The sequence below is a fragment of the Ascaphus truei genome, chromosome 9 (genome assembly GCF_040206685.1).
Source record: "Ascaphus truei isolate aAscTru1 chromosome 9, aAscTru1.hap1, whole genome shotgun sequence".
NCBI classification, from domain to species: Eukaryota; Metazoa; Chordata; class Amphibia; order Anura; family Ascaphidae; genus Ascaphus; species Ascaphus truei.
Window position 1 is genome coordinate 26,867,395 of NC_134491.1, and position 25,611 is coordinate 26,893,005.

General features: G+C 48.0%; 1 protein-coding gene across 4 annotated transcripts in view; it reads right to left on the bottom strand.

The window, feature by feature from the left end:
• The window catches only part of IP6K3 (inositol hexakisphosphate kinase 3), a 60,102-nt gene that overhangs the window by 28,389 nt on the left and 6,102 nt on the right, over nucleotides 1-25,611 (bottom strand). For 2 of the 4 annotated variants that reach the window (XM_075614026.1, XM_075614025.1), the window contains exon 2: nucleotides 16,928-17,151. In XM_075614026.1, the coding sequence (XP_075470141.1) occupies nucleotides 16,928-17,117 (190 nt within the window). In that variant the 5' untranslated portion in view covers nucleotides 17,118-17,151. Of the gene's footprint in view, nucleotides 1-11,828; nucleotides 11,927-13,734; nucleotides 13,828-16,927; nucleotides 17,152-25,611 lie in introns of all 4 variants that reach the window. The other 2 variants (XM_075614027.1, XM_075614028.1) reach the window with 2 other exon arrangements.

The window sequence follows — 25,611 nt, forward strand, 5'->3', positions numbered from 1 at the left end:
TCTAGGGAAGTGACTACTTGCCATGCAGAACCCCCCCCCCCCCCCGCAGGGCTTGGTGCATCCACGTCTAGGGAAGTGATTACTTGCCGGACTGGCTTGTATTCATCCCAGGACGTGGGTACTCCACTCAGCCATCCTGCCCAGATGGCTCTCACAGCTCTGGCCAGCATGTGTGAGTTTCATGTACGGACCTAGGGCAGACTTAGAGGCACCACACCCTGGTAGCCCATAATCCCCCCCTCAGAGTTCAAACAGTGAAAGACCCAGCTTATATTTCAATGTACAAGCATACTACATTTTAAACCTATCAGTTTAATAAAATATACTTTCATATTTTGTTATTAAAATGTCCTATTGGTGTGAGGGATAGAGTGAAAAACAGCTGTTTTATCCCCACTAGCCATATCCCTTACACTCTGCAAACTTAGACTTTTTATTTTAATAAAAGCCTCACAGTCTTATACATGACTGGGGGCACCCCCTGAACCCCTATACCAGGGTTAGGGTGGTCTGGGAATGAACTGGGCATCCCCTCTTATACTAGGGACCCCTGTACTGTTCTGGGGTTACCTTACTGGTCTGTGCTGAAGCAGGACATCCTGGTGGTGAGTCGTAAGAACGTTTTCAGGGTAGGATTTTGACCCGAGCATTTGTGCTTCAATGTATCTGAGAATCTAACCTGATTCCCGGGTACATTTTTGGGGTCTCCAGTAACTTTGGAACCCCGCTACTTAGACACAATCTGAAAGAAGTTTCTCCACAAAACCCACCCTGAAACTCATAGCCTAGTAATCTCTGCTTGCTAGCACTCCTGGAAAGGCAAAAACACCACAATTCTTTATTGTCGCACATTTCACATATTTTACATAGGAGTACATGTACAACAGTCAGGTCCAAGAGCTAGCACTCTAGGACCCCGGAACATAGCTCAGGGTTAACCAAGTGGGCTTAACCTTTATTAGTGAGCCTGGTTACCCCTCTCACCGTCACAGGAGTCACTAGGGATACCACATACAGATCGACACCTCGTAAATCAATCCTTAAAGGGAGATCCACTGACTACCAAAGAGGAGATTCAGATATATCTGATGTGAAAAGTACCTCTCATTCGGTCTCAATTGTTAATTTAGATGGCCATTCAGGACATCACTCAAGAAGTTCTTTGAACACTAATGGAAAGGAAGGTCGTGTACCATGAGGACAACAAACAAAATCAGATTCTGTCTTCAGGAACCCAAAGTCCTATCAACAGCAACAGTCAAAAAACTTCCCTCTTTTCCAGAGAAACGGAAGGGAACCAGAAGGGGGAAGATGGGGAGATGGAGGCAGAATGCCAACCAATAGAAAAATGAACTCCTGATCAATAATGTAATCATTATATCTGGATTTGAATTAGCGGTTCCAGAAATGTCCCTACTTAATAAAGGCTTAAAGTATTCACCAACGATGGACTTCGACCTATTTGGACCTGTCGTCGACGTACACATTTGTACGGAAGCTGACATTAAAAAACTTTTTTCATATATCAGATAACGCTGAGGAACCAATGGGACCTGAGTTCAGTTCCGGATGAAGAGCCAGATTCCGCAACTCCCCCCCCCCCCCCCATCTCTCAGTATCCCTTCCTCCTCTGCTCTAGATTTTTCCCCTAGAGACATGTTGCATACAGATGCAGCGGCCGTTATTCGAACACTTCGCGCGTTGTATACCTCGGAATACCCATGTGATGGCGTGCAATTTCTTCCAACCGTACCGCCTTAAGACGCATGTTGACTCGGGTTTTTATCGGGTTCAAACAATTGCATTTTAGCGTTGTCTGCCAAACCGTCGATAAACTCAAATGGGCAATTGCGATTTGTTGTCTTAAAAACCCGACCTTTCTCCTTTTGAAGTTGCCATGATCAAACATACTGTAAAAATCTGGGACCACACTTCAGTACCCTCTTGTATCTCCAGCAGGAGGGACAATGCGAAGAAAAGACTGATCGGTACTTAAGGTTTTTCTTACCAAACGCTGCCACCCACGAACGTCAGGAGAAAATTTGTAAAAATCATAGTTCGAAATGAAATATTCATATATTTCTGCTACAGTCGCCATGTTATCTGCTGCAGCATTAATTGCAGAAAATATTAAAAATGCATAACTACTGTCAGGTTTTTTATACATGTACGGTGTACACATGGTGTCCAGTCCAGTCAGCAATTGTGCAAGGATACTGTAGGAATGTAGAATAAAAGCACACAGCTTCGAGTTTTATACGTTTTTATTATGAAGCGCCTAAATTTGATAACGTCTTCAAGGTCGAATCACAATGGACCACCGTGGTACTTTGGTTTTTATCTGGTTTTTAAACACCTGCAAATTGACACATTAGCACAGAACTTTACACATTACAATTCATTCATTTGTGCCACCTGGCGGATACGCGAAGAATTGCACCCAAAGAAATCCGAGACCATTAAATTAAAACAGATCAACCACGGTAAACCGTGGGTGCCTTGCAGCGTGCATGCGGGAATGTGGTGTGAATACCACGTGGAATAAAGCAGAGCACACGAAAAAGGCTCCGTGATTTGTTCGAATAATGGACGCTGCATCGGTACATTCAAAGATTTTTGCATGCTCGGGGATAAGGAAGAACTCTGGGATGATCCTACCCAGACTTCATCTACCCCTGTATTTAGTGAAGGAAATTCAAGGTTGATGGGGAAAACAATTTTTTATCCCACACATGTGATGAGACACTACCTAACAATGTTCGAAAACCAGGTCATCACAGATCTACGTTTGATGGCACAGAGTTTTTCTTACATTAATCGTAATAACCTGAGATGAAAAAATGGTGATTCATTCTTTGCAGAAGAACACTGCAATAGTTTATTAAGAATGCTGACAAAGGGGGTGCGTGGTGGTTCAGAGTAGAACTGAATATCTTAAGGAGGTTTTGCACCAACTTGGTGATGTATCCTTCTACTCTGAACTACCATCAGACCCCACCAGTGAATTTTTGAAGATGTTTATGGATCTCATTGACCTAGGTACCAAATTTAAGGTTCTGTCCAAAGAGGAAATTAGATTTATAGTTAATCCTAGTCTGGCTATCCCGATTTTCCACCATCTCCCAAAGATCCATAAAACATTGGTCGGCCCGGAGTGTCTCACGTATTGGATTTTTGGGAGATGGACTCTCCCGTTATGTCAAGTGTTACCTGCATCCTTATGTTAGTAATCTTCATTTATATTGGATTCAGGAGATTTACTTGCGCAACTTGGACATGTCCGATGGGGTAAACAATACATCTGGGTCACCCTTGATGTGACATCGCTTTATTCAATCATTCGTCATGACCTGGGGATGGCAGCTGTCCACCACTTTTTGGAGGGTCCAGATAGTTCACTGTTACACACCACTTTTATTCCTGATTCCATTCTCTTCTTACTCATGCACAATTATTTTTTGTTTGATCACAAATTTTACTTACAGCAACAAGGCACTGCAATGGGGACAAGTTTTGCCTCCTCTAATGCAAATTTGTTTATGGGGTGGTGGGAAGCACTGTGACGGTAGGGGGGAAATCAGGCTCTCAAATAAAGGTTTAAGCCCGTTTGGTTACCCCTGATCCGTAATAAGGGTTCAAGATGAGTCAGCTCTTTAGCCCAGTACTGTGTAATGCATAAAATGTGTTATGCCCCAATAAAGAATTGTATGTGTTTTTGCCTTTCCAGGGATGCCAGCAAGCAGGGATTGCTAGCGTATGAGTTTCAAGGGGGGGTTTGCGGGGAAAGTGTTGTCAGAATGTGTCTAGGTAGTCGGGGTCCAGAGTTGCTGGATACCCCTAATAGGTACCCGAGAATCATGCTTGATTCACGGATACATATAGGCACATTGTCCCGGCAATATCTCCCCTTGAAAACGCTTGCGCGACTCACCGCTAGGGTTTCCTGCTTCAGCACAGCTCAGAAAGTTAAATGCAAAGGGATGCAAAGTGTCCCTGTAACTATGAGGGGTACCTAGGTTAAGGGACATGCCCAGTTAATGCGCAGGCCACTCAGAACCGGTATAGAGGTTCTGGTGTACTCCAACCATATATAAGGTTGTGAGGGGATTTTTTAAAGTCCAGCCCAAGTCCATTGTATAGTGTGTGGGGAATATAGGCTAATAGAAAATAAATTTCAACTTTTTATTATATTCCCCATACCCAGGGACTTAGGACATGTAAAAGTATATATTTATTAACATGTGTTGGGTATAAAAGGTACTGTTGTGCACGGAATAAGAGCTGGGACTTTCAGAACCAATGTTCTGAGTGAGCCACTGGGCTACCAACTTGGTGCCAGTGAGTCTACTCAGACATCGGACATGAAAGCCACAGAGGATGCCAGAGGTGTGAAGGACATTTGGGTAGGAGGGAAAGGCTCAAGTACCCACATCCTGGGATGAATGGAAGTCTTCTGGATTACCATTTGCCCCACCAGACTTGGAGGAGGTTAACTCAGCGGTTGGCATCTGAATAGCAAGTGGCTAAGCTGGCAAACTTTTGCATGCCCTTGGCTAATTCAGAATCCTCGGTTGCCAGGCTTCACAGGACTGGCATCGCTCTGATTGGCTGGTGAGAAAGTTCCCACACTGTGATTGATTGTAGTATTTTATGAATGAACGCCAAAATACTATAAGAATCCTCTCAGCCAATCACCCATGAGATTCTCAAGCGCCAAAACAGCGGCGGGGTTTTGAATGTGGAAAAAGATGCATCTGCGCGAATAGCAGACCACCGGCCTCCGAAAAACCAACCCCAAATATTTTCTAAGTCCAGCTTTTTGGGACCAAATTCTCAAAAACAAACGTAGCGGTCGCGGCTGGAATTTCAAGCCGATTTTAGTTCTTGGATGTTTGGAGTGAAGTCCCGGTCAACGAAAAACAAGTTCTCCCGAAAGAAGGGAACGATGGCATCTGGAACTTCATGCCAATTTGGGTTCCAGGACATTTCGGGCTCAGTCCCGGTCAACTAAAGACTTGTTTAATGTGTAATTTAGCTAGGAAAGTCTATTTTTTTACCCCAGTTCCCAAGTAAGTGTGTCTCTTCTTATGTAGTTTGTGTTTATATTGTGTGTATGCCTTTTCCTGCAAATAAATTTACAATTTATTTCACTTTACCTGTTTTGCTCAATGTATGACCCTGGTAAAAAGGTGTAAATGCCTGGTCACCCGTGACCAGCACAGTTTATTTTTGGGAGCACCAATCACTTGACACAATATAATTTTTTATAAAATATTTATAGATGATTTAATTATTATCTGGGATGGTGACACTGACACGGTGTTATCCTTCTTTGATTACATTAATGATAATACTTATAATTTAGTTTTCACTCATAATTAAAATTGTCATCACATTCACTATCTGGACCTCCTATTGTACATTTATTAGAGTAGAAACATTCAAACAGATGTGTTCCCGAAAACGAATTCCAGGAACACATTCCTTAGGGCTGACAGCTGCCACCCGCAGGCTGTTATTAAAGGAATCCCCAAAGGACAATTCCTCAGACTGCGGAGAAATTGCTCCACTTCACATGATTTTGTGCAGCAGTCTGAAGAACTAATTGGGCGGTTTTTTGGAAAGGGGATATAAAAAGTAAGATCTGGAAGATGCCTCTAATGAGGCTTCAAACATAGAAAGACATACGCTTACACCAGGTCAATATTCCAAAATAAGGCCTAATAAGGGACCAATGAACAAAAATGATAACGTTGCAAACTGTAAGGGTCCAACTAATGTAACTAATCAATTTAAGGGATCAAGCTCCTTTATTTGTGTTACAATACAATCTGTGAAGCAACCAAGTTAAAACCATTATACATAAACATTGTAATCTACTTCGGATGGACCATAACTTATGTAAATATGTAGAGTCAGGGCCCAGATTTGTATACAGAAGGGCAAAAACAATTGCCTCATTTGTATCACCGAGTGTAGTTAACACTCCTAATAAGAACATTTCCTCTTTTGTGACAAAAGGATCTTACCAATGTGGCTCCTGCAAAGCTTGTTCACATATGAAACATCCACGGTTCTTTTCCCAAATTCCGCAGAAGAACTTCTTAATTAACAGTCTTATTAACTGTAATAGTGAATATGTTATCTATTTGTTAACTTGTGGGAAAAGATACGTAGGGCGAACAACAAGAACTCTTAAAGTTAGAGTAATGGAGCACTTAAGACTCATTAGGAGGGGTGATTTAACCCAGCGGTGCGCAAATTGGGAGGTGCGCCCCCCGGGGGGGGGGGGCGCGAGATTAACTGCGGGAGGCGCGGGGTTTACAGAGGCCCCCGCGGGCTTCCCGAATGCACTTAAATGAAGTGCCAGGGAAGCGGTGAAGGCCTCTGTAAACCTTCCTTACCATAGTTCAGCCGGCATCTGGAGACGCGGCGCCATGGCAACGCGGCGTCAAATGATGCCGCGGGGTCATGGGAAGTCGCATTGCTATGGCAACGAGACGTCATGACGCCCACACGCCCCACCACGGTAAGGAGGAGGGGGGCGCGCGGAGAGCAGGACAGCCGGCAGGGGGGCGCAGGGGAAAAAGATTGCGCACCCCTAATTTAACCCACCCAGTATGAAAACACTTTCCGTGGTGTAGACAGGGTGGTGTAAACAACTTTTCTTTTTTGGGGATTGAGAAAATAATTATGAACGAGCGGGGTGGTAAGAAATGAAATTTGTTAGATCGTAGAGAGGCCTTCTGGATTTTCCCTTTGAGAACACGTGTCCCAGAAGGTCTAAATGTAGAATGGAATTTGAGCCATTTTTGTTGGGTTGAGAGCATTTCTTATTCAAATTTCTACTAATTGAAATTATTTTTTGAGAATGGGGAAACCATCTACCCGAAAAAATTGGACGTAGTCTTTCTAAGAATTTTTGGACCTCTTGAGATTTATTAAGCACTAGCTGAGAGACCCGGCGTTGCCCGGGATGTAAATGCGTAATAGGTAGTATTATTTATAAATCGTGGAACAATAGGTGACTGTTTGTTGTAAAGGTTGGATAATAATATTGAAAAGAAAGATGGAAGAAAATGTAATACGATGTTGTATAAAAATGGTTTATTGTAACCACACCACAGTACAATGTATATTTTGGTGGCATAAGTGATGTAAAAATCTGAGTCGTGTGTCCTGCTAGGGTGTGAGGCGGCGGGTGGTGCGTGGGTTGTGAGTGCTGTCTGTGAGTGGGGGTCCTGCAAGGGTGTGAGGCGGCGGCTGGCGCGTGGGTTGTGAGTGCTGTCTGTGAGTGGGGGTCCTGCTAGGGTGTGAGGCGGTGGGTCAGTGATGTCGGTGCGTAGGGGCGGGAGGCAGCAGGTGTGTGTGGCGGCAGGTATGTGTCGAGTGTGGCGGGTGTCTGTTGAGTGCGTGCAGCGGCTGTGAGGCGGTGGGTGAAAGGCAGAGGCGGCCGGAGTAAGGGCGGGTGAAAGGCAGAGGCGGGGGTGGGGAGGCGGTAAGGCGGGCATGAAGGCGAAGGGCGGCGGGAAGGGGAGGAGGGGGTGGAGGAGGGGGGCAAGGGGTGGAGGAGGGGGGCAAGGGGTGGAGGAGGGGGGAAGGGTTAGAGGAGGGGGGGGAAGGGTTAGAGGAGGGGGGGGAAGGGTTAGAGGAGGGGGGGGAAGGGTTAGAGGAGGGGGGGGAAGGGTTAGAGGAGGGGGGGGAAGGGTTAGAGGAGGGGGCGGAAGGGTTAGAGGAGGGGGGGAAGGGTTAGAGGAGGGGGTGGAAGTGTGGGAGGGGGTGGGAGGGGAAAGGGGAAAAAGAGGTGGAGGGGGGGAAGAGGAGCGGAGGGGGGGGTGGAAAGGGGAGCGGAGGGGGGGTGAAGGGGAGCGGAGGGGGGGGTGAAGGGGAGCGGAGGGGGGGTGAAGGGGAGCGGAGGGGGGGAAGGGGAGCGGAGGGGGGAAAGGGAGCGGGGGGGGAAGGGGAGCGGGGGGGGGAAGGGGAGAAGTGGTGGGAAGGGGGAGGAGGGGGGAGGTGGTGGAAAGGGGGAGAAGGGGGGAGGTGGTGGAAAGGGGGAGAAGGGGGGAGGTGGTGGGAAGGGGGGAGAAGGGGGGAGGTGGTGGGAAGGGGGGAGGTGGTGGGAAGGAGGAGGAGGGGGAAGGTGGTGGAAAGGGAGAGAAGGGGGGATGTGGTGGGAAGGGGGAGGAGGGGGAAGGTGGTGGGAAGGGGGAGGAGGGGGAAGGTGGTGGGAAGGGGGAGGAGGGGGGAGGTGGTGGGAAGGGGGGTAAGGGGGAGGTGGTGGGAAGGGGGGGAGGGTGGAGGTGGTGGGAAGGGGGGGAGGTGGTGGGAAGGGGGGGGAGGTGGTGGGAAGGGGGGGAGGTGGTGGAAAGGGGGGGGAGGTGGTGGGAAGGGGGGGAGGGGTGAGGTGGTGGGAAGGGGGAGGAGGTGGGAAGGGGGAGGCGGAGGGAAGGCGGGGGGTGGGAGGCGGTGGGAAGGCGGGGGGTGGGAGGAGGTGGGAAGGCAGGGGGATGGCAGGGGGTGGGAGGCGGTGGGAAGGGGGGTAGGAGGTGGTGGGAAGGGGGTGGGAGGCGGTGGGAAGGGGGGGAGGGAGGCGGTGGGAAGGGGGGGAGGGAGGCGGTGGGAAGGGGGGGAGGCGGTGGGAAGGGGGGGGGAGGCGGTGGGAAGGGGGGGAAGGGGGGAGGCGGTGGGAAGGGGGAGGGGAGGCGGTGGGAAGGGGGGGGGCGGTGGGAAGGGGGGGGAGGCGGTGGGAAGGTGGAGGGAAGGGGGGGGGAGGCGGTGGGAAGGGGGGGGGAGGCGGTGGGAAGGGGGGGAGGCAGTGGGAAGGGGGGGGGAGGCAGTGGGAAGGGGGGGGGGGGGAGGCGGTGGGAAGGGGGGGAGGCGGTGGGAAGGGGGGGGAGGCGGTGGGAAGGGGGGGTGAAGGGGGGGTGGAGGGGAGGTGAAGGTGGGGGGTGGAGGGGGGGGGTGGAGGGGGGGGTGGAGGGGAGGTGAAGGGGGGGGAGTGGAAGGGAGGTGAAGGGGGGGGGGTGGAAGGGAGGTGAAGGGGGTGGGTGGAAGGGAGGTGAAGGGGGGGGGGGTGGAGGGGAGGTGAAGGGGGGGGGTGGAGGGGGGGTGGAGGGGGGGAGGTAAATGGGGAGGTGAAGGGGGGTGGAAGGGAGAAGTGGAGTGAGGGGAGGTGAAGGGGGGTGAGGGGAGGTGATGGGGGGTGAGGGGAGGTGAAGGCCGCTCACTCACCCGTCCGGCAGGTCCCACGTGGATCTGAGGCGGGAGGCAGCGTGTTGTGGCCGCTCTCCCGCTGTGTCCCGGGCGCTCGCTCGCTCCCCCGCTGTGTACAGGGCGCTCGCTCGCTCCCCCGCTGACTGTAGCGGCGCCGGGGGGGGTATCGGGGAGACACTGACACTGGAGGGGAGGGAGGGGGGTGGAGGGGAGGTGAAGGGGGGGTGGAGGGGAGATGAAGGCCGCTCACTCACCCATCCGGCAGGTCCCACGTGGATCTGAGGCGGGAGGCAGCGTGTTGTGGCCGCTCCCCCGCTGTGTCCCGGGCGCCGCCATCTTGGGTACTCGGCGCCGCGAGGCAGCCTGCCTGGCCACTGGCTGTTCCCCCGCCGGGGAGGGGTGAGTTGTAGCGCCAGGGAGGGGGGGGTATGTATATGTGTGGGGGGGAGAGGTGGGAGATATAGAGGGGGGGTCTCGCACGGCCGCTGACACTGGGTGGGGGGTGGGGGGGGGGGCGCTGAAGGGGTAATAATAGTGTGTGTGTGTCCCGCTGACTGTAGCGGCGCCGGGGGAGGGGGGGGTCGGGGTGAAAGCGCGGGAGACACGGGGAGAGGAGGAGGTGCGCGCGGGTGCTGCTAACACTGTGAGCCCCGCTAATGTATGTAACAGTGTGTGTGTGTGTCACTGTGTGTGTGTGTCACTGTGTGTGTGTCTGTCACTGTGTGTGTGTGTCCCTGTGTGTGTGTGTGTGTGTCCCTGTGTGTGTGTGTCCCTGTGTGTGTGTGTGTGTCCCTGTGTGTGTGTGTCCCTGTGTTCCCTGTGTGTGTGTGTGTCCCTGTGTTCCCTGTGTGTGTGTGTGTCCCTGTGTGTCCTTTGGCCCGTCACTCCGCCTCAGGCCAATGAGAGGTGTGCGGGGGCGGGCGGGCCAAGGGACCAATGAGATTTCCCCTAGGGACACCGGACATCCAGGCAGGCAAACATACAGTGCTTTCACTAATATAGTATAAAGATTTCAAATTAGTGAGAAGGCATCAATATATTTATATATTATGCATTCTTGTGTTATGCCGTGTCTTATATTATTTTGTTCTGATTTATATTGTTATCTTTCTTTGTTTCTACTCTCGGTCCTTTTTCCTTTTCCTCCCTCCTTTTCTTTTTCCCATTCCCTTCCCCCTTCCTTCCTTCTCTCCTTTCCGCCTTCCCTTTCCCCTACTTTTCTTCCTCTTCTCCTCCCTTCCTTCCCCCCTCCCCTCCCCTCTCACCCCCCCTCCTGTCCACTCTCCTCTTTCTTTCCTACCTCCCCTTCCTTTGCTTTTCTTATTTCTGTAGGGGGCACACATTGAATATATTTATTTGATATTTGGTATACAAGTTAAATGATGGATAAAGAATTTATTGGATTATTAATTTCTTATCAGGGTTGTTTAACTGTGAATGAACTTGTTCTTAATAACTTGTTCTTTTGTGTGGTACTCATTGCACCTTATTGTTTATGTGAAGTGAGGAACAAAATCAACATATTTTCACACATATGTTTTTTTATTTGAAGTGTTTATTCATCTCAGTAGTGTTGGGCCAGTTATATTGGCTAACATTTTTTATTGTAGTTTCAAGATTTTGCTTGCACTTGTATTAGTTCAAACACTGCTCTTTCTCCTTAATCTCGCTCGTTCAACGGGGTGTTTTGACGCTTGACACAGTGGGGGGTGGCTTGGGGTTGTATGCGAGCGCTTGCACGCCCAGGCGTTATGACGTCACAGCCGGCGGGGGCGCTGCATGAAGGAGTTTGAAGAGCAGTGCCGGTTCCATGTTGGACATCTGTGGAGATGAGCGGGGAGTCTGACCTAAGAGGACGGCGCATGCGTGCGGATGGGGTGCACGCGCGTTGCGTCATAACGTTTTGGCGTGAAAACACGACAGATGAACCTAGTTTAAAAGGGAACTCAGGGAGAATGTTTTTTCCTTGATAAAGTACAGACGTGTACGAAACGCGTAGGAGAGCTGTGTACCTCCTTTTTTTACTGATGATTCAATAAAACTTTTTTGTTTTGGACCCTACTCCCCTGGTTGTGTGCTACTTTCCCCCCTTTTTTCTCAAATGGGATTAAAGACAATCCCATTGGTTGCTGTACCATGCGATAGGTTACATTTGTTCAAAAGGATGTGACTTCACTTTAAGGGTTGATGTCACATCCTTTTGAACTAATGTAACCTATCACATGGTACAGAAACCAATGGGATTGTCTTCAATCCCATTGACTTTAATACCATGTGATATAGCCATGTGGTTTTAAGGAGGTGACGTACCTCCCTTGAAGATGACGACACATCCTTAAAAATAAAAAAAGAGGTGGGCACATGATACAGCGTCCAATCAGATTGGAGCTGTACCATCTGACCTGAAAATGTGACGACACAGGCCCTATATAAGGCCTGGATTCCTCATTTAACAGGAAGAAGATGACGAGAACATCCGTTGGGATTTACCATGGGGTTGGATTGACAGATGAAGACAGAAGACAGAACATTAAGAAACATTAATAAGAAAGAAATAATGACAGATGAAGATAGAAGAAGGTGATAGAATATAAAAGAAAGAAGAATTTTGTTACCTGTTCCGGATCTTCAAGGTGGATGGCGTTGGATTGACTTTGATGACGTCGTGGTACGAGAGCTTGCAGAAACGCCGGGATTCGGAGGCTCAACGCTTCTAAAGGCAAGAAAAATATTGCATGTATGTAATTTTATTTTTACAGTTTTTTTAATTGTATTTTGTTATTTTTATGTTTTTCATTGCCCGTTGACTGATAATGTATTCATCTGTGCCCGTTAGGTACAGATAAACAGTGACAGCCAATGCATTTTTTGGCAAATGCATTTTTTTCTATTGATTGTTATTTTTTTCTTTTTCTGTTTATTGTTTGGCTTAAATTGTTTTTTATTTTGGACGGCTTGTTTTTATTTCATTTTCCGATTGTTTAGCGTTTTTAATTAACTATTTATTTTGTTGGCTACTGGTTTTAATTGATGTGTTGGCAAGTGTTTTTATTAATTAATTGATTTGTTGGCTAGTTGTTTAAATTCATTATTGTTTTGTGGTGAGTGTTTTTTTTTTATTACTTGAATTTTTATTGATAATTTTTCAAAAATAAGGGAAAGGGGTACATAAAAAAAGGGAGGGAAGTACATTGATACATGTAGTCTGGTAATATCACATTGGGGAGGGATTAGGAGAAGAGTGAAGGGAACAGCATTTGTATATACAGTATAATGAACATCAGTTTAGAACAACATAAATCACAACGTTCAGATTATTTTAATCTAAGTATGCGGATATACCTGCATGGCGGAACCAAGGGGCCCAGATCTCCGAGAATTGAGAGGTAGAGTCATCCAGATAAGCTGAACGGTTTTCCATATAAACTATATATCAAATGGTATTATTTATTTGATTTAAAGAGAGGGGTGGAGGGGGGTAGATTGTTTCCAATTCTTGGCGATTGTGTACCTAGTGGCATTTAGAATTTGAGAGTTAACTTTGGCTTCCTTTTTGTTTTGGTTGGACATTGGTTTTCCCAATAATATATATATAGAGAATCATGTGGATTTTAGGGCATGACCAAAATATATGCAGTATATTCCCCATTTCACCACAGCCACGCCAACACAGTGGGGAGATGCCTGGGAGAAAAGAATGTAACCTAGTAGGGGTCATATACCATCTGAATATTAGTTTGTATATATTCTCTTTGATCACAACACATTATGAATTTTTGGAGGTGGCCTCCCATATACCTTTCCATATATCAAGATCTATGTTGGTATTTAGATCTTTCTCCCAAGAAATCATATATTCATCAGAGGTTTGGTTATTTTTAATAGGAGTCAGATTGTGGTAAATCGTGGAAATAATACCCCTTGTAGAGGTTTGGTGCATACACCAATCTTCGTATAGAGTTAGATCTTGGGATTGATGTGGTTTATAGATAGACTGGATATAATGTCTGACCTGGAGAAATCTGAAGAATTCAGAGGAGGGAATATCATGACTTTACTGTAATGACATAAATGATGGGACCTTCCCATGAATAAGAACATCGTTGACTCTTAGAAGACCTTTTTGGATCCAAGGGTTAGATTGTTGGTTAACCGTATATAGCGGCAGAGAGGGGTCTGTGAACAAGGGTTGCATAAGAGAAGGGAGGCCGGTTAATTGGAACCTGGATTTAAGGGAGCCCCAAAGATTACAGGCAAAAGACATCACTGGGTTCTTATACAGTAGATCTCGACTGGTCTGGATTTGTTGTTAAGCCAGAAAAGGTTCTTAATTTCAAATGGGGAGCAAATCAAGTTTTCTAGATCTAGAACGCCGCAGTGCTCCTTTGTTCAGGGGCAAAGCCGTTGGAAAGGAGAAATAAAAGCAATACACCATAGAGTGCGGGGTGCATTGTGTGGGTGATCATACACCTCAGAACAAGGGGGAGGAGGGGGATCAAACATTGTAAATATTTACATCACCTTTTCTTTTCACATATTTTTTTTTCCCTTTGAAATGTTGAATAGTTCAGGCTGGCAGATAGTGATCGGATTATAGCAAAACCTATATTCAACCTATAAGGAAAAAACAGAATAGAGAATATCCATAGAAAACAACCTTTAATACCTAATATAGTATGGGGTTAACTACTGAACTTATAGAAAAGCATTTCTGGAGTGGGCAACATATCCACCTGTACCTTATGTCCGAAGCACCTCTCGGACCGAGTCACTGTTTTAGGTTCGTTCCTCATATAGTATAAACTCTGGTCTTGCAGAGTATCTCAGTCTGGCATACACTCTCGAGACTCCTCAGGAACTATTTTTAGCTTGGAAAAATAATTCTGGTGTGATCAGCACGTCAATCTATAACCATTTTCAAAGCGTATCTCATCTTAACATATTGTTTTTGGTTGCTTCCTGTTTTGAAAACAGCTCTGGTCTTTCTGAGTGGTTCAGACTGGCAGGCAATCTTTGGGTATCTCAAAACTTTTAATTAACTATAGGAAATATTTCTGGAGTGGACAACGGTATCCATTTGTAACTTGGGTCCGAGACACATCCCAGCCTGCGGTGTCATATCAGATAAATTATTGGTGGGTAGTCAGCTCTTGTTCTTCAGATAGGCTTAACTTTCGCTCGCCTTGAAGTTGGAATCTTCTCCCATGCCGGGTGCTGTGTTTTTGGTGAAAGAGGATCTTGCTGGGAAGCCTCCAGGTCTTCTGGCGCAAGTAAACCCAGTGATCTCAATTTTTCCTCGCCTTCTTCTGGCGAGAGGAGGACATGCATTGTTTCCTGATAAGAGAACAGTAATTTGCACGGGAATCCCCAGCGATAGCGGATTTTATTGTTTCGCAGTGTGTTGATGATCCGCGCATACATCCTACGCTTGTTCAATGTGATTTGGGCCAAATCAGGGAAGATGAGAAGTGGGACATTATCTTGCTCGATCTTTGGGGTGGGTCTAGCAGCTTTCAATATCTCCCCTTTGGTGTGGAAATAATGTAAACGCGTGATCACATCCCATGGCTTTGCTAGATCAAGGTTCTTAGGTCTAGGGAGCATGTGAGCCCTGTCCATCTGAAGTTTATCTACCGATATTTCTGGTAGAAGAGACGTGAAAACCCGGATGAGGTATGTAACTAGTTGGGCGTTATCCACTTCTTCCGGTATACCTCTAAACCCCAGGTTATTGCATCTTGACCGGTTCTCTGTGTCCTCCAATTTCTCAAAAATTATTTTAACTTGAGTTTTCAGTTCATGAATTTCTTGGGCCTGGGTTTCTTGAGCATGGGCGGTGGTATCTACCTTCTCCTCCAAGTCCACAATATGGTCCCCTATAGATACTATTTCGTCTTTGAGACTACGGTGGATGCTCTCTATTTCAGAGTAGAATGAGCTTTTGACGTCTTGAACAAATACCAGCATTTCTTTACAAGTGAGTGGGGTGTCTACTTCCTCATCGGAATCTGGTTTTGGGTCTGCGTCTTCGCCAGCGACACACGCTTCTTGCTCTTTGGTCCCCATATTGTGTTTTTTTTTAACGAAAAGGGAGGCCTCCCGCGGGGCCACCTGTTTTCTGTGTTGCTTGTTGGATGGCATGCATGTTGTTGATCGGCGGGTTTGTATTAATGATTAGGGCTGATTTTGTTTGGGTGATGCTTGTTTTAAAATTGAATTACAAGAGGTCGTGGATGGCGGTGCAACTGCCTTGGAAAAAACGTTGGACCAAAAATTGCAAAGTACTGGGCACAAAAGTTTATTGGCACATAAAAAACAGCACATAAAAAGAGGCATCGGAGGCATCGGAGGACATGGACCTGCAGTATGCTGACGATGTCAATGTTGTAAAGCCTCAGTTCTCAGGCCATGATTACGGTGCTGCACTGTAGACTTCACTATTCACAAGTTGTCCACAAGAGTCTTGATATTCCAGCTGCCAAATCACACTCCTGTTTCATCCAAGTGCTAATCAACCCTCTTGTAACTGCTGCCTTCATGCTGGTTTATGGCTAGTAGATTATCAACCTCACAATTATGCTCCCATCATCACTAGCTGCTCACCAAAGAGTTTGAATTTCATGGAATATGTTGTTTCCATGAAAAATGCTTATGTATGACATATTTTATTGTGGAGAAGCCTTGGCTTACCAGCTTCCATAAGATGCTTGACAAAGTGGGACCGTGATCCAGTAGCAAGGAAACCAAGACAATTAGAGGTTTTGTTTTGTGTGTCTTCCCAGCTGTTGAGATCCTGACATCTTCTTTCACCTGCTACTGCCGTTGAGAACTTTATTATAGTGAGGACCAGTACTCACCATATAAAAAAACACTGTCAGAGGATATATTTGGATTTTCAAGAGGGAAAGCATAGCATAAAAAAACAGGAGCAAGTGTAGAACTTCACAATCTGGACATGTAATGTTTTTGGCTACACCGAGCCCTTTGTGAAGCCTAGCACATCCTGCGGGTGCTGCCATTGTTTGGTCCGGGACTGCTCATTCGTCAGCTAACTTGCAATGAAAGACATTCCACTATTCGCCACCTGTGGATTCACTGGGTAGCAGTACACAAGGCTCCATATAACTCCAATTACCCCATATAACTGCTCCCTGCAACACCTCAGTTCTATTTCAGATGCACGGAATGTTCTGCGGGATATTTAGGGTTGAGATATACATAGCATTGGCATCTGAGCACTGCATGCACGGGATCCCGTTATAACCATAAGTATTTTCCCTCCCCTTTTCCTTCCTGTCCCTCCCACCATTCTCTCTCTCTCACATCCCACTCTCCCACATTTCTCTGTCTCCCTGTCTCCTTCTTTCCTCTCACATCTCCCTCCTTTCTCTCACATACACACTCTCCCCCTCCTTTCTCTCTCACACCCCCTCCTTTCACACGCTCCTCTTCCTCCTCTCCCTCTCATCTCCCTCCACTCACCTCTCCATCCTTTCTGTCCCCTCCCCCCTTTCTCACTCACATTCTCTCTCCCTTCTTACTCTCCCCCTTCCCATCCCCTTTCCCTCTCACCTCCCCCTCGCTCTCTTTTTTCTCTCAACTCCGCCACGCTCTCCTTTCTCTCTCATCTTCTTTTCTACCCACCTCTCCCTTTCTCCTCTTTCATACTCATCATGCCCTTCACCCATTGCCCCTAGGTGGCAGTGCCCCTCACCTTTGTACTGGGGGGTGAATCTCCTCATCTCCCTCGGCAGCGTTTCGTAGACCCTCTGCTCCTGGGACACCAGCGGTTTGCACACGGTGTCATTGTCATAGCGCAGCATGCTGGTGTGACCTCCCACCTGGTGACTAAAGGGCAGTAACGGGACAGGGATTCTGGACTCCATGCCACCAAGTACCCCCATCCTTGGGTGACCCAGGACACCGCCTGCTGCTCTCCTACATAAACAACATGAGCCAACAGTTTGTTAGGATTGGACATAAAAACCCCGTTCCCACCCAATATTTAAAGCTGCAGTTCAGTCTTTTTTTTTTTTTTTTTTTTTTACATTTATTTTTTTACTTCAATAGTTTTATGTGTGCAATCTCTAATTAGCTAAAGAACAGTATAGCTGCAGGTCAATTCGTTCTCCATGTATTGATAGGTCGAAATTTGGTGACATATTAAAAGCTGGGATTTGTTTATATTCTGCTTGTCAGTCAGTGGAAGCTCATGAATATTCATGAGCACTCCTGTACTGACATGTGCAGAGGGAGGGCAGGGCTGACAAAGGGGTGTGCCAGGGCTTGTGACAGGACATGAAGGGGCAGTGTATTAGCAAAGGGCTGTTAAAATAGAATACAAGAAAATTGGTCTTTCAAATTTGTTTTTTTTAAAACAGAAAATGCTAAAAGTATTTTTTCTTACTACAGAACTGATTTATTACAAAAAACACACATGCAGGATATTGACTGAACTGCAGCTTTAAATCCCTCAACAATAGTGGGATGCTCTAAATGAGGTCAGGGTGCAAGGCTAAGCTGTTGGGGTTGGTGGTAGCTGCCATATTTAAAGTCAAAGTCATTCCCTGCGGTTTCCTATATGGCCCTGTGATGCAGGACCTTTAAACATGCAAGAGATACTGGCATCAACTTCCGATGTAGGTATCTTGGGGGGCAGAGGGACCCCGGAGCTGGAATGAATGCGGTTCAGCTAAGCAGACTCAGTGCTTCGCCTCTAGGGGGGGATTTTAAATAAAAAATGTTAATGGTTCTCTGTGGATTTATGTTGGGTTTGATGGTGATGTTTGGGATTATGGAGGGGAAAAGGGTATTTCTTTAGGGACTGGGGTTATAGGGGCAGTAAAGGAGATGCCTAAAGTAAAGGGGAATTCTACAGGGACTGAGGCTCTAGGAAAACTCAAGAGAATTTCTATAGGAACTTTATTTATTGGGGATAAAGTGGATTTATATAGTGAGTGGGGTATATGGGATTATTATAGGGATTGGGTCTATACAGAAAGTAAAGGGGATTTATATAGGGACTGGTGTTTTTGAGGAAGTAAAGGGTAAAGGAACGGGGTGTAATTGCCACAGCCCCCCTACAAGCTTCATATCAGGATACTCTCCATCTTACTAGCACCTGCCATTAACAAGGACGCTTCCCAGAATCCTTAGCATCTCTCGCTTTCCTTGCATCAACTGTCAGATGTCCCCAGTGCAGCCATAATTCCTCCCACTTAATAAACCCTGCCAGGGATAAATCCTGCAGATAGTGTGACAGGCCGAAGATTACATGTACGCGAAGACACTTTATTTTCATTACAGATCCCACAGTCGCAAACAAAGCTCTGCCCTCTCGCCACAAACTTCTCATTCCTCTCTACACCCGTCTTCCCATAAAAGCTCCAGCCCGATCCGTCTGCATTTAACCTGCACTCCGGGGCTGGGGGCAGTGACATAGAATTGTTCAGACATTAAACACCTCCAGTGTCACTTCTGATAACATCACCCCTTCACTGCGATGATAAATATGTATGTATATACTTGTGTGTGTATATATATATGTGACCCTCCTTGCCCCGGCTCTAAAAGAGTTTACATCAAATTGGATATACAGTATACAGTAGACATGGCTGTGCTCAGTCTCATACTTTATCAGGGTGCTGGGTCTGGGTGTGGATATGCAGATAAAATAATGATGGGTGTCATGAACTTTTATAGTACAAACAAAAGCTTTATTCACAGCTTTTCAAAATGCGCCCCATACAACAGGCAGGCTTCACTTCAGACATTAACTGGTATCAAGCAAACTCTGTGCTTCTTTCCCTGGTAGCTCTCACTCCTATGCTGGGGAGGTACTTATGTTTGTTTCCCTTAGTATTGTTTAGATTGGCAATCTCCTGCATAGCTTCAATAATGACCTATCTCAGGGGGACCCTTGTTGGGGGACACACACTATTTTCTGGGATCATTGTCCTGTTTCGGTGCACGGATTCTTAGTCTATACTTGTCAGATCGGGAGTTTACTTAGGATCATCCAGTGGGGGCGATCCGATTATGCTCTGGAGCGTCTACTCTGATAACTCCATGCTGAGCACATGCTTTCTCCTCTTCTGGCCAGAGAACAATCTTGGCCCATTACTATGGGCTCTAACTATGTAGGGCGCATTCCTTAACTGAAAACAATAAATGGTGATAGGACATCCTGAGAACTTGACTTTCTAAATGTTCTATCAATTTGTCCACATCTATAGACTTAGTTTCTAAGCTGCTGCTTAATCTTCAGGGCTACACTGTTGCTGCCAGGCCTGATTTATACACCTTCTCTTTCATCTCCTATGCTTATCCTCTATTACCAGGGAACCCTCTCCTCCTACCTCTCTCCCTGTCTCTCATTATGCCCTCTCTATTTGCTGTTTTCTCACTCCTTTGTAAACTTTTCTCTTCTCACCCACCTCTCCACTCCCCTCTCCCCTCCTAACCACATTTCTTCATCTCTCCTCCCCTAAACCTATGCCTGTGCCCATACACTGCACCACTATTTACACACCTCTTTCCCAACAACTTCTACACCCCTAAATAAAAAGCACCCCAGAACTCCTCTATTCACCTCTTCTCTCTCTCTTGCTGCTGGGGATATCTCTCCTAATCCTGGACACAGCCATATACACATCTGCTCTCACCCACGCCACCTCTTTCCCTGATAATGGTATTAACCCATCTAATTTAATACAGACCAATCTTAAAACTCACATCACAAAAGAAGCATCACAATAGCCTGCACTCATGGCTACTGTCCTACACTCGGTCACTCCTACCAACAATTGTGGCCAAGCACTGCCATCTACTACACTTATTCCCTCAGCCGCTATCTCTGTAAGTCTCTCATCATACCACTTAGATGGTAAGCTCTCCGGGGCAGGGATTTCCTTTCCTATTTTCTGATTTTGCTGCGCTTATTGTATTATTATAATTCCCTGTACTGTATTGTCTTTGTGAAACGCTGAGTACACTGTTGGCACTATATTATTAATAATAATAGCATGTTCTTGTGTAGCGCTGCTAATTTTACATGACGCTTTACAGAGACATTTTGCCGGCACAGGTCCCTGCCCCATGGAGCTTACAATCTATGTTTTTGGTTCCTGAGGCACAGAGAGATAAAATGACTTGCCCATGGTCACAAGCAGCCGACACCAGGAATTGAACCAGGTTCCCCTGCTTCAAACTCAGTGCCAGTCAGTGTCTTTACTCACTGAGCCTCTCCTACATACACATACACACAAACCTATTTACAGGACTCATGGTGAGGCCTCAGTCTGAACTCTGGGGAACCTATGTCTAGAACATCGGGCGGAGCTATATATACCCCTCTATCTCCTTATATTGACATCACTGGTCACAAGGCATGAATAGTCATCCTTCATCACATGACAGGAAGGGGAGTAACCTGTGTGATCCCACACAGTTAACCCATTAAGGCTGTTAACACTTTATACTAGCTAGTAGCTATATATACACACACTTTCCCAGCAAGCTCAAACCCCAACACTCACCACATCAAATATATATATTTATGCCAAAAGGAGTGCTACTGAGCGTAGCAAATGTATACAACAAAAGACAGGGGAGCCCAATGATACATCAAATTGACAAAACATATATGGTAATAAGTATAAAGTTAAATACTTCAATAATAATATTTTCTTGGTTATTTTGTTAAACCCTTTGGCCAAAGCACTATAAGTCGGCATACCAACGTCAAGGTATAGCCAAATTAATGCAGGTCCTACACTACACTGTGAACCCTTCCTTTTACCTCTGTATGAGGGGAAACAACCATAGTAGTCCTGTTCATACAGCAAAATGTAAAAACCTCCCAAGTTTAAAAGGTGGGGAGGGGTGATCTCTGGGAGGAGGGGCCACCTACCTCCAAACGACTGTTACCAGTTAGACATTGAATTAACACACACATTCCCAGCACGCTCAAACCCCAATACCCACCACCTGGGTTTAACTAAATAACCAAGAAAATATTATTATTGAAGAAGTATTTAACTTTATACTTATTACCATATATGTTTTGTCAATTGGATGTAGCATTGGGTTCCCCTGTCTTTTGTTATAATGCTACATCCAATTGACAAAACATATATGGTAATAAGTATAAAGTTAAATACTAAGGTTGCTAATTGGGCAGTGTCCCTATCTAAGGGGCCTGTCCCTTTAGCAGCCACAATCTTACAGGGGAGTTGGGGGCTAGCTGGTGCCTTTCGGGGGGTCTCTGGTCTATTGCAGGGGCCACAGACACCCTGCACATACACCCTCACCCTACCGTGACCCAGCTCCGACTGATGTGGCCTCTCGCGTGACAAATGTATCCACTGTGAGAGCAGGGGAATCTGGCCGCGCAATTTGCTAAGCTTAGCCACCTGGTCCTGCAGCACCTAGGGCTGCTGGGGATTGTAGTTCCCCTGCGGAGTTTCCCTGACATGGCCGCTGCTTTTCCAGGGCACTACGCATGCGCAAAAGCCCTATTACTGGCTGCCGCAACTCTGAGACCAATGCGCATGCGCGAGACCTTACTGCGCATGCTTGGGGAGTCCCAAGATGGCTGCCACCTGCACTGAGGAGCTCCGGCAACCGGATCGCCCCTGCTACTGCCCGCAGCACTCCCGGCACAACTCCCCGACTGACCAGCAGGTCCTCCAGACGCAGTCTCCCATGCTGCAGCGGAAGTAGGAGGACAGCCAAAAGGGACACCGGGGGAACCTGCCTACATATATGAATGTGTATCTGTCTGTGTGTATGGTGTGTCTATGTATGAGTTTATGTAATTAGGGTAATAAAAGAGCCGGTGTGTCTGTCTGTCAGAGCCATAGCTTCAAGACCATGAAACCTCTATATACTGTATACACACAATACATAAAATCCTGCTGAATTTGGTTAAAATCATTGCAGTTTTAAAGGTTCAGTCCGCCATCTTCATTCAAAATGGCGTTTAATTGTATCCAAACAGACAAAAACCTGCTCACTGATCTCCGGATCCATTGTGCAAAATGTGGTTACTACAGCTTAAAAGGTGTCCAAATGCATAGCAAACAGACAAACAGCTTCCCAACATATATAGTACTGTAGATGTGTGTGTGTTTGTATGCAAGTCTATACAGCCCCCCTCTAGGGACTATAGTCAGTCCTCGGTTATCCGACACAATGCGTTACTCAAAATGGCGTTGGATAGCGAAACGTTGTAAAGCGAAACACGTTTTCCCATAGGAACACTGTTTAAATGAAAGGTTCCGTTCCTGAAGGCATTTTTAATGCTAAAATACACAAAATATTTTACGCAGACAATAAGATATGCAGCACACACATAAATTATATAGTGTATATACTGTATTATATATATATAATATAACATAATAAATAATATATTATCTTATATACTATATTAGTGAAAGCACTGTATGCCTGCCTGCCTGCTGGATGTCCGGTGTCCCTAGGGGAAATCTCATTGGTCCCTTGGGCCGCCCCCGCACACCTCTCATTGGCCTGAGGCGGAGTGACGGCCCAAAGGACACACAGGGACACAAACACACACACAGGGACACACACACACACACACACAGGGACACACACACACACACACAGACACACACACACACACACACAGTAGGGGGGGGGTGTACATTAGCAGCATGTATAACCGGGGGGGGGGGGGGGCTCACATACCCGCCGGAGCCTCCGCCTCTTCCTCCCCGAAATCAGCCTCCACACCCGCGCGCACCTCCTCCTCTCCCCGTGTCTCCCGCGCTTTCAAACCCCCCCCCCCCCCCCGGCGCCGCTACAGTCAGTGGAGGAGCGAGTGCCCGGGACACAGCGGGGGAGCGGCAACAACAAGCTGCCTCCCGCCTCAGTTCCACGTGGGAGCGGCCGGACGGGTGAGTGAGCGGCCTTCACCCACCCCTCACCCCCCCTCAAATCACCTCCCCTCCACCCCCCCCCCCCCCCCCGGCGACGCTACAGTCAGCGGAGCGAGCGAGCGCCCGGGACACAGCGGGGGAGCGGCCACAACAAGCTGCCTCCCGCCTCAGATACACGTGGGAGCGGCCGGACGGGTGAGGGAGCTGCCGGACGGGTGAGGGAGCTGCCGGACGGGTGAGTGAGCGGCCGGACGGGTGAGGGAGCGCCCTTCACCCCCCTTCACCTCCCCTCACCCCCCTTCACCTCCCCTCACCCCCTTCACCTCACCTCCCTCACCCACCCCTCACTCCACTTCCCTTCCCCCTCCCTCCACCCCCCCTTCACCTCCCCTCCACCCCCCCTTCACCTCCCCTCCACCCCCCTTCACCTCCCCTTCACCCCCCCCCCCACCTCCCCTTCACCCCCCCCCCCCACCTCCCCTTCACCCCCCCCACCTCCCCTTCACCCCCCCCCCCACCTCCCCTTCACCCCCCCACCTCCCCTTCACCCCCCCCACCTCCCCTTCACCCCCCCCACCTCCCCTCCACCCCCCCCCTTCACCTCCCCTCCACCCCCCCTTCACCTCCCCTCCACCCCCCCCTTCACCTCCCCTCCACCCCCCCCTTCACCTCCCCTCCACCCCCCCCTCACCTCCCCTCCACCCCCCCCCTTCACCTCCCCTCCACCCCCCCCCTTCACCTCCCCTCCACCCCCCCCCCCTTCACCTCCCCTCCACCCCCCCCCCCTTCACCTCCCCTCCACCCCCCCCTTCACCTCCCCTCCACCCCCCCCCTTCACCTCCCCTCCACCCCCCCCCTTCACCTCCCCTCCACCCCCACCCTTCACCTCCCCTCCACCCCCACCCTTCACCTCCCCTCCACCCCCACCCTTCACCTCCCCTCCACCCCCACCTTCACCCCCCCTTCACCTTCCCTTCACTCCCCCCTTACAACCTCCCACCACCTCCTCACCACCTCCACCCCCCTTCCCACCTCCCCCACCCCCCTTCCCAACTCCCCACCACCTCCCCCCCCTTCCCACCACCTCCCCCCCACCCCCCCCTTCCCACCACCTCCCCCCCACCTCCCCTTCCCCCCAACCCCCCCCCCCCTTCCCACCACCTCCCCCCCACCCCCCCCCCCCCTTCCCACCACCTCCCCCCCCACCCCCCCCCTTCCCTGAGGCAGAGTCACGGGCCAAAGGACACACAGGGACACAGACACACACACGTAGACACACACACACACACACACAGACGTAGACACACACACACGTATACACACACACACACACACGTATACACACACACACACGTAGACACAAACACACACACGTATACACAAACACACACACGTAGACACACACACATAGACACACACGTAGACACACACGTACACACACACGTACACACACACGTACACACACGCACGTAGACACACACACACGTACACGTAGACACACACACATGTACACGTAGACACACACACACACACACATGTACACGTAGACACGTACACACACACACGTACACGTACACACACACACACATGTACACGTAGACACGTACACACACACACATGTACACGTATACTCACACACATGTACACGTACACACACACATGGAGACATACACACACACATGGAGACATACACACACACACATGGAGACATACACACACACATGTACACATACACACACACGTATACACTCACACACGTATACATACACATAATGTATACACACACACACATGTATACACACACATGTATACACACACACACATGTATACACACACACACACACACATGTATACACACACACACGTGTATACACACACACATGTGTATACACACACACATGTGTATACACACACACACATGTGTATACACACACACATGTGTATACACACACACATGTGTATACACACACACATGTGTACACACACACATGTGTATACACACACACATGTGTACACACACACACGTGTACACACACACACGTGTACACACACACACGTGTACACACACACGTATACACACACACACGTATACACAAACACACACACGTAGACACAAACACACACACGTATACACAAACACACACACGTAGACACACACACACATACACACACACGTAGACACACACGTACACACACACACACACGTACACACACGCACATAGACACACACACGTACACGTAGACACACACACATGTACACGTAGACACACACACACATGTACACGTAGACACGTACACACACACACACACATACATGTACACGTACACACACACACACACACACGTACACGTACACACACACACACACATGTACACGTAGACACGTACACACACACACACATGTACACGTATACTCACACACATGTACACGTACACACACACATGGAGACATACACACACACACATGGAGACATACACACACACACATGGAGAC